At 39.1% G+C, this 10,649-nt stretch overlaps 1 protein-coding gene across 1 annotated transcript; it reads right to left on the reverse strand.

Annotated features, from left to right (window-relative positions):
- Nucleotides 1–963: 963 nt before the first annotated feature.
- LOC129249774 (uncharacterized) lies at nucleotides 964–1,417 on the reverse strand. Its single transcript, XM_054889400.1, has 2 exons — nucleotides 1,263–1,417; nucleotides 964–1,181 (listed from the first exon to the last, which is right to left on the reverse strand). Exons 1-2 carry the CDS (start codon nucleotides 1,393–1,395, stop codon nucleotides 979–981), a joined length of 336 nt encoding a protein of 111 aa, XP_054745375.1. The 5' UTR covers nucleotides 1,396–1,417; the 3' UTR covers nucleotides 964–978.
- Nucleotides 1,418–10,649: the final 9,232 nt, after the last annotated feature.

The following is a 10,649-nucleotide window of genomic DNA, read 5'->3' on the forward strand; positions in this document are numbered from 1 at the left end:
TCTAAAAGTAAATTGTAGAAAAAAGGTTTTTTCCAAGCAGTGATTACCCCTCGGCTGGCAATGGCAAACCTCCGAGGGTATTCCTGCCATGAAAAAGCTCCTCGTCAAAATACATTAGCCGTTCGGAGTCGGCTTGAAACTGTAGGTCCCTCCATTTGTGGAAGAACATCAAGACGCACACCACAAATTGGAGGAGGAGCTCGGCCAAGCACTTAGAAAAAGTGTAAGCGCGAAATTATTATTATATTATTATTATTAATCTAAAACTAAAGAATTTGATTTCATTTTATTTAACTTTTTGGAAAAAATATCTCATTTGGCAAAAGTGCGAAACCGCGCATCGCAATTCTGCAAAACAGTTGTTTTAATTCACCCTAAAATATAAAAGCTATAAGTATAAACTCTGTGAAAAACAAGAAAAAAATTAATAAATAACTTAGTTTTAAATATATTTTCGAGATCGTAGTTGTTATGTTACTTTTGAGTTTTAGTGTTAGTTAAAAAAAAACAGATATTCAGTAAAAATAAGTATAACGAATTTTATGTTTTAATATTAGTCCAAATTTAGCTCCTTTTCTCCAACCCGATCTTCTAAAACTTTTAATTTCAATGAAAGAACATTATTTTGCTTCAACAAAACAAGTCTTTGCAATTGTTGAAAGTTTAAACTTTTTGTTTCCTATGTCTCATATTCATCGAAAATTCGTTTGGCCTGTAATTAAATTAAGTTATCAGATTTAAGCAATCATATAAGCGGTGTTAATCCTACGTCTTAATGCAGTTCCATAATAATAAAGTTGGTTTTTATTTTAAGAGTACTCTCAATTATAACTTATTCTTACTCCTATACCTAGGGTTTTATTCAAAAGCTTTATGTAACAAATAGTTTTTGTACTTATACTTTGTTTTTGCTAATCAAGAAATAATACAACAAAAACGGCTCAACTAAGGGACTTTTGTAGCTCTATGCTCCTTAGCCTAACCAAGAGTTACCGGCCGAATATCATGTTCGTTATCATTTAGCTTTCTTTTTGATGTTTGTTGTTGTGGCACAGATGGGATATCTACGGGTGTGTTCTGTACTGCCGCGCTGCTGGTGGAGCTGTCATTATTAATGCCCACTGCACTCTCTAAGTTGCTGCTGGAACTCTCATTAGCATTAACGCCTACCGAAAAATTGCCTCCAGTGGAAAAATTAAAATAAAAAAACAAAAACAATTTATTATCACCAAAAAAGCCACGCATTATAACGGCACGCTTACTGGTAACTTTTCCGATAGCTGGATTCGATTCAGCAGAAAGTAATTCAAATAATTCATGTTCCCATTTTTTTAAATAAATTTTTTGGTTTCCCGTTTTATTTTTGTCACTTTTTGACTTTACTCGGCACTTCATATTAGCAATTTTCTTCACTACATTTTTTTCGCTTATTTCCACACCAGTTTTTTCTTTATATTCGCCACAAAGTTTTCTAATTATTTCTTTTTTTTTATTTTTTACACCAGACTCTACTCGAGCAAATGCTCACTTAGGTCCATAGCTCTCACTTTATTCCTCTAAGTGCGTATGTCGTCCAAAGCTAAGCCTTGCGACCACAGGAAACGAGCCACCCATATGCCAATTTTTCTCAACAATGAAAAAATCCTTTAACTAAGATTGAAGAAATAACCCTCATCGATCTAACAAAATGGTAAATTTCACGTTAATAATCTCTTTAACGCCCCTTGCAAGGGAGATTTTCATCATATTACACCTCGATGGTGCTGGATCTTCTACAGTTTCTTCAGGGATCTCCATTTCCTCCAAGCTCTCAAGTTTTTGGTAAATGCTGTCCTCTTCTCCTTCTTCGATATTGTCTTCAGTATCCGTCTCTAAGAAGCAACAAAATAAAGAGGAAAAAAACTATGAACACTCGTCGTTTTAGCAGAATAGTACTACTTCTAATTATCAATAGGTAACTATTATTTAAAAACTATCTATTATTTATATAATTTTTAGAATAATAATAATAAAAGAAGCTCACCAATATAAAAAGTTTCTTCTTGGATTTGTCGTTTTATTTTTCCAACTTCCTTTTGAACCTTGATTTCTTCAGCTCGAGACAACTTGATGTCCACCCCAACCATGGAGCCTGAGCGGCCCTTCTACCTCTGTTTCAATAGAAACGCCTTATCTTCTTCCGATTTCATCACAGCCATGGCATCTTGTTGAACAATACCAAAATAGATACTTTTCAACAAACTGTTTATATTTGTTCTTGACCGCTTTCGATGCTTTCTTCGGGTCTTTTTGAAAAGTTCTCCACTCGGCGTAAAGTCTTTCCAGCTTAGTTATTGCATCATGCTCATGCTTAGTCGAAATTCGAGCTTTCTCCCAAAAAATTAACAACTTGTCGTATGGCAAGTTTTGCTGATCCTCTTAAAGTTAATTTCACAGCACGTAAATTATAAAATAAAACCCACAAAACTTTACGATTTAAGGGTAGTTTACAACCGGTGATCTCGTGAATGGGATAGCCCACAAGAAATATTTTATCCTTGGACCGGCTTTGTGCACCTGATGTGGATGCCTTTTCAGAGTCCAATAGGTAAATAACTTTAATGGGTATAAAAACAGTAACACACACTTGGAAACTTAAAAAAAAAAACGTTAACTTATCTTTACTAGAAAATCCTTCGATCTAATCAGCTCAAAAGCACTTTAGAATCTAAACTTATTAAATAAAAGGTTAGTTGTACGCTGAAGTAAAATCACCATCCCTAAAATAAAAATTAGATTAACCCTCCTTTTTACCCGTCAAACTGGTCTTTCTTAGGTAAACTAGCCAGGTAATCCCCATGTTATAAAATATTAAATTTGAATAAAAGGCTCTTTAAGTTTGAAAATTGTGTTCCAAAATACTTTATAACACAAAAATGTCATTATAATTCCTAGACACATAATGTAAAAACCCGTAAAATTCTTAGGATACTCCCAAACTGGCTCCCACTGGTAGCAGGTCACGTTTTTGGGGCTAAAGGCTGTCGTAACTCAGTTTGACTTTAAATAACAACAACTATGTATTGAATATAAATTTTGAAGAACAGGATGAGCTTTCTTTTTATATATTAAGCGTGATTTTATTATTTACCGTTTTGGAGTTATGACTCCATATGTCAGCTTTTTGAGCAAACATTTTGATTTTTTCAAACTTTGAGCGACGAGCGGCACGGGTAAACGTCGTTGGAGTCCAGACGAACGAAATTCCGAAATTTTTCCCCCTCTATGTGATCCGGTCACTCTAATGCACAGACTACATTAGCTTAGATTTGTGGGGGGTGCTCGGTAAGGAGACATTTGTATTACACCCGAACAGATTTCAGAAGAAAGAATTGAGAGATAGGAAAGATAAAATGCGGGTGGTAAGACAGAAAAATTAGTTTCAGGTCACTCTTCTACAAATCTCTTGGATTCATTGGTATATCTTAAGAGATCCGGAAAAGGAAGAGTATGAACTTTAGCCATACTCAGTATATCGCAACCCAATATCCTAAGACTGATTTTGAAAAACGCCGAACAGCTACAGAGAAAATGCTCTGCAGTATCGTCATCCTCAAGACAGGATAGGCATATCGGACTGTCGACGACCCCCATGACAGCTATATGCTGACCACAGGCGTTGTGCCCTGTGATTACACCCACCAATACTCTAAGGTTCTTTCTGCTGAGTTTTAGGAGAAAGGTCGTTATTTTCCTGTTTGGTTCTTTCAGAAAGATCTCGGCTACTCGGTTCGAGTTCAAGTCAGACCAACGTCCTCTATGGGTAGACCTCATGAAGTCGTCAATCCATAGTTGAATCGATGCAGAATTGACACCTACAAAGGGTTCAGGGCCTAGTGGCATACTTGCAGAGCCTTCATTAGCCAGTTTATCAGCTAACTTGTTCCGTGTAATACCACAATGTCCAGTCACCCAGATAAGACTAACTTTCTTGTGTTTTGCAACACTGTTCAATTTTGTCTTACATTCACCGACTAACTTCGAAGAGCAAATTGGGTTAGCAAGGGCTTTTAGCGCAGCTTGACTGTCACTACAAAATCCAATACTGTTACCCGGCCACTTTTTCCCAATTGGTCAGTTTGCCACGTTCAAGATGGCATAGATTTCCGTAAAGAATACCGTGGCCATCTGGGTATCACCAGATGCCGTACTACGCTCACACTTCTCTGTAGTCTGTTTAGGGGCTTTACTCTGGAATTAACCATTGTAGTTTTCCACCATACTACAGAGGCGTATGTAATAATGGGTCTAATCAGGGTGATGTAGAACCAGCGTACTATCGCCGGTCTTAGACCCCATGTCTTGTTAAAGGTCCTCTTACACTGCCAGAGGACTTTTAGTGTACGAAAAACCTTTTGCACGATGTGATTCTTCTAAGTATTTAACCTCAGAAAACAGTTGCGGTGTTACCCCTTTCAATGTGGGTAGTAACAGGACTTCCATATTACGTTTCCCAGTGAAAACCACTAAGATACTTTTTATATAATTCACCGAAAGACCGTGCAATTCGCACCGATGCTCAATCTTATTTAGTTACCTGAGCTACCTGCATTTTATAGCATACAGCTTCAATGTCCTCAAGCACAACAAGAGTGCACTCTCCACCATACGTTCCAGACCCTTAAGCATAAACCATGTCAGGCTTATAGGTCTGAAACTTTTTGGTAAAGCGTAGTTGTTCTTGCCTGGCTTTGGGACAAAGACAACTTTCACGATTATGGAACATAAGCGTGAGCAAGACATGCCGTAAAGATTCTATTCAGAACCTTCATTAGTTGTTCTCCGCCACGCTTGAATCTGATTGGCTAAATGCCATCGGGTCCAGGGGACTTAAAGGTTTCGAATGATGAGAAGGCGAACTTTTTCGTTTCCTCGGTAACATCCTAGATGCAATGAACCAATCACGTCTGTTGGCAATTATATCGATATGATCAGATTGATCGATAGAGGTTTGATCAACAACATTCTTGGAGCCAGGGATATGTGTTGAAAAGAGAACATCGTAAACACTTCTGCTTTTGAGTCCATATAAGTAGCATCAGGTTTCAGCAGTGTGTCCAGCTTAGCCGTCCGGTCTCTTTGGAGGACCTTGCATAACCTCGCTGAACTCTTCCGTTCCTCCAGTTCACTGCAGAAGATTCTATAAAAACGAACTTAAATGATCTAATCTTCTTTTTATATTCCTTCTCAGTTTACGGTAGGCAGTCCAATCCCTTCCAACTGAGTTTAAACAGCTCTGTCAAGAAGTTTCCTGGAATTTTCGGGAGTTTCGAGAGTTCGGCGTTCCACCAAGGGACTGTCTTACTCTTTCTTTTCCCACGTTCCGCGCACACCTTATTATGTCACTCAATTAAAGTTCGCCACATTGAGTTTGTGGCTTCTTCAATCGCAGTTATTGTTCGGAGTTTGGGAACATCAAAGATTTTCTCTTTAGTGAGATCATTATATCGTGTCCAATCCGCTTTTCGGGGATTCCGGCCTGCTGGGGTCGAGGTTGTCTCGGCCGTAAGCCTAAACCCTATATAACGATGGTCCGACAGGGAATCTTTATGGAGTACTTTCCAACCCGTGATATGATCTGATATTTTATCGTTAGATAATATCACATCTATCATTTTCTGCCTTCTGCTGGTTACAAAAGTCGGGCTGTACCCACATTCTGTATACCCTACCAAGATGATAGAATGAAGTCTTTGGGTTTAAGCCCCCTGTAGTTACTTTTCGTGCTATCCCAGAGTGTGTTCTATAAATTTGCGTCACATCACAAATTAGATCTAATCTCATGGATTTAGCATGAATTACAGCTCTAATCTCTTTCCCCTCTAATCGATACTTTATTTTGACTACAACTAAGTCTTGACAGCAGAATTGTCTTAACAAAATGCAATCAACGATTTTGGCATGGTAATACACGTACGCGGACGGTCCTCTCCCTCTTTATATAGGACAAACCGCCACTTTGTAACTCCCAGACCCTGTAGTTGTCCTTTAGACACCCACGGTACTTGAATTAATATATTATTATGTGAGAATTTGTGTGCAGTTTCGCTTGGCTGCGGCATAAAAGAGCCTTAGCCGATATGCTGCAAGTTAATTTGCATAAAGGAAATATTTGGTGTCATATCGACAGCCATAATATCAATCTTACTCTTAACAGAATCCGTCCCAGATTTAAATATAGGCGTTTTCCATACCTAGACCGTATGACCTTCAACGATTCTGGATCCACACCAAGAACCAAGCGAGAACAGTTTCAATATTTCGAATCGGCCCCCGCTTGGGTGTAGTGGTATGATCTCCTGTGCGTCGTATCAAGTCCCTCGTTCAGGGCATGGAGCATAGAGATGGTCGCATGCGGCTCCCTTATATGCCCAGGAATCAGCATGCTCACCCTGATCAGTTTATGAATTTTGTTCATTTCCCGAATGACAAACTTGCATCCTTCAAAAACTGGCATCGCGACCACATTTATGGTCAGCCATTCAAGCGATTGAGTGTTTGAGAATTGTACCGTGCTCAACTTTCATTCGCTCGAATCTAGGTACATCTTTCGATTTCCCTATCGCCTCCTAGACTTGGCTGTCGACAAAATCCAATTGTTTTAAGGACAATTGGATATGTCCATCGCTACAGATCTCCATCATTATGCTGCTAGCTGCTGCCGCTGCATATTTACCTCCCACGGATGATTATGGATCAATAGGCGGACTCGGTTCCGTGACCGCTTCTGCAATATTAACCCCCGCCGCACTCGTTCCACTGGATTAATTGGTACTACTACTAGGTACTTGAGTGCTGCAAGAGCCTCCTACTGCAGTCCCTACAACCTGTTGTCTAAGGTTACTTACTTCGGATTCAGGTTTGCTACCCTTCCTCCTTTTCTTCTTCCCCTTACCAACCTGTGCGCTCACCGTCGCTTCATCTGTCAAGATAACTGGATCAGATGGGTCATCATCAAATCTGTTCCTCTTGCCGGATTCGGCTACATGAATGGACGAAGGCAAATGAGCCGCAACTCCACCTATAGTTGCAGTTGGAATAGCTACGTTGGCCGTAGTCATACCTTCTGCTTCTTTTGCCTTCTTCGCGTTCCTCTGCCTTTGCCACTTCTTCTGCCTATTAGACAGATTTGCTCCTTAAGCTGGCATCTGCTCCGTGTCCATTAGTGCACTGGTACTTTCTGAGCGTGAACTCGGATTAACCATAGTCCCAACAGTCGCCGAAACTGGTGCCAGAACAAAAACCAATTTGGTTTTCTCAATTGGTTTCAAGATCAGCTAACGGATTTGCATAGATCACCTACATCTCCATTGCTTTTACTGGTTCCACTGAGCTAAGCTCATTTTCCAGCAATAGGTTCTCGATAGAGCTGCGTATAGAGCCCGACGAGGATGCACCGTCCAATAGGTGTCCATCTTCAACCAGTGGCTTACTTCCTCCTGGGCCCTGATTTTCAACAACGGGGGTCTTGGTTGTGATTGTGTTTTGGGCCTGCATATCCGATGACTAAGCCGCTGGAGAACCAGCGGGAGGATTACCTCAAGTGTGGGTACCCCGTGCTATGGAGTTGGAGAAACCCACTGAATTGCGCTTATCTAACCCTGTGCCGTCCTCATAGTAGGCATAGTCAATCCTAATGGAGACTCATACAGTGAGAACAAAACACTTGACCCCATATACTCGCGTGTTTGTAATGAAGCAACTATGACCTACCTCTCGACGCACCGCCTTTGGCGTCATCCAAAGGCTGAATGTACTCGTATGTACAGTAACCACCTAACAAGCCGCACTCTGGCTTCAGAGTAAGTTTCTAGCTCTTAATCAGAGAACAAAAAATAATTGTTTCGTAATATTTTCTATTATCGAAATATCCGGGACAGAACTGTCTTCTAACTACATCTTACTGTATGCTCATGCGCGCACTACACTTACAGCAGCTTTGGCTCTCAATCGTTTAGAAGACATTTTTACATACATATTCGGGGTGCAAACATAAATACGGAGCCGACCATTCGACGTGACAAAAATTCACGATTCACCAAATATTGGCAAATACATATACAGTGGTCACACAATTTATTCGTATACTCACAGTTTATAAACAGATACACCTGATACTTAGCACGATGTATACAAACGAACAAAATTTTGATATATTCGTAAACGATAACAGATTTATTCAATATTATATTTAAGTAAAAAAACCTTTCAATTTCATCTCTGGAATTAGAGAACTTAAGACCATAACGAAATAAGGCACAATTTTATGCAAAAAGATTATTCGTACATAGTTATATAAGGAATATTTTATTTAAAAAATTATGAAAAAAAAGAGTATTTAGTACTTTGTTGGGCCACCTTTAACTTTAATAACTGCTTCCAAACGTCAGTTCATACTTTTTACCAATACCTTGGTTTCATTCCCTGCAATTTTCTCCCACTCAATGCTTAAAGCTGTCTTTAATGACGCCTTCGATGTTATTTTGTGCTTTCTGATTTTCCTTTCTAAGAGCTCAAAGACTTGCTCAATTGGGCTCAGATCCGGTGAATGAGGTGAATATATAAGCTGCTTACAGTGGTAAGAGGTAAGATGAGTGTTTTGGGTCATTGTCTTGTTGAAACAAGAATCTTATACCTTCCAGTCCAAGTTTAACGGCACTATCATGCAAATTATTCTTCAAAATTTTTAAATACGGTGCAAAGTGTTATTGCTAATTACGTTAATACTGGCAAATTGGCAGATCAGATATGCACCCCAAATCACTGCATTTCCTCCTCCATGCTTAACGGTAGGAATACGATTTTTTCATTCAGTTCTGTATTTTCTTTTCGCCAAACTTTTGGAGGCTCATCGGATCCGGACACATAAAATTTCGACTCATCACTGAATATGACGTTTTCCCCAAAAAGAATCTGAAATGTAGGGCTTGCGGCGTGCCACTCTCCTATGATAACCAGCGCTTTGCAGACAATTACGGGCTGTTTAAGGGCTTACTTTCTTATGCGAAGACCTTGGAATATTTCGCCATAGTATTACAGAGGTTATTTTGGGGTTTTGCGCGACTATATTGCGTTCCGTACGTGAAGTCAATATTTTCCGCCTTCCGGCTTGGTGGTGATTAGCTTCCAATTTACCAGTATTAACGTAATTAGGAAAAACACTTTCCACCGTATATTGCGATTTGCCAATTTTTTGTTGATTTCGCGCAGAGACTTGTTTTCCATGTACAATTTAATAAAAATGTTAGGCATTTCTAATGGTAAATCCGCACTTCGTCCCATTTTGCCACTTTCAATCGAGATACTACGCGCAACTGAAACTGAATCAACCAGAAAAACTAAAAAAATCTTTATTATTTCGTTTTCAGCAATATTAATATAGTAAAAACACAAACGATTTTTACTGTTACTTTTGTAGCAAAAATATCATGAACTGAAAGGAACGTCTGCCTGCTTTCCTTAGAACCCTTCAGTGTGAGTTGAAATAACGGGAATTACGACAATTCATCGGAAATGTAAATTCTTACACTGACCCGAAAAAATATATTGTCACAGCAAGTATTTTGCGCAAAGCTAAAGTTTTTTACGTACTACGCAGGGTGTACGAATAATTGTGTGACCACTGTATGTGTAAGAAATATTACAGTACAGTGGAGCGTCGATTATCCGAAAGTCGGTTATCCGAAACGTCGGTTAACCGAAGGGAAAAATTACGCCTTTTTCGGATATAAAGAATAAAAAAAAGTATGTACAAATGAAATAGAAACGTTTAATAGAAATGATTCAGAGAGCGACGCAAGGGAACATCATGATTTTGGCATTTTCCGTGTCTTCATCGATAGCATGTTATATTTAGAACATGATTCATAGGTATTGACAGCGTTGTACATATGTACATACATACTTGCTTTCTGTCACGCGCTTTATGAATTTAAGTTAGTATCGCAGTTCCTAAATATAACAGCATCGGTTGTGTTATCGTGTCGCGAAACGAACGCGCATCGAACGCGCATCCGACTACGACAGTTTTGTTTGGGCAATTGCGCTGTGACTTCTAGCAATGCCGAAACGTAAACGAGTTGTGCTTAGTCTTTCTGACAAACTTAAAATTTTGGAACGATTAAAAAAAGGTGCAAGTGGATCAAGTTTAGCTCGAGAGTTTGGTGTTGGGAATCTACCTTTGCTGATCATAGGAAAATCTAAGAATCCAAGATGCTTCAAAGGAATAAAAAAACTGCCGCTTATTTACAAAAATCAAAAAAACTCTTGGATGGACACTCAAGTATTTATCGAGTGGTATGACGCTGTATTCATTCCAGAGGTTAAAAAACATCAGCTAGAAACTGGAGACACTGGAAATGTTTTATTAGTGATTGATAATGCTCCAAGTCATCCCTCAAACCTTTCACTTGAGAGAGAAGAGGAAAAATTTAAGGTGATTTTCTTGCCACCCAATGTTACCTCAGTCCTTCAACCTATGGACCAGGGGGTGATCGAAGCCTTCAAACGTTACTACAGAAAAGCGTTGCTTCGTAGTGTCCTAATCGACCAAGAGGAAGATAAAACAATTCTTGAAATCTATAAAGGCATTAACTTGAAGGATACTGTTT

The sequence above is a fragment of the Anastrepha obliqua genome, chromosome 6, assembly GCF_027943255.1.
Source record: "Anastrepha obliqua isolate idAnaObli1 chromosome 6, idAnaObli1_1.0, whole genome shotgun sequence".
Taxonomy (NCBI): Eukaryota; Metazoa; Arthropoda; class Insecta; order Diptera; family Tephritidae; genus Anastrepha; species Anastrepha obliqua.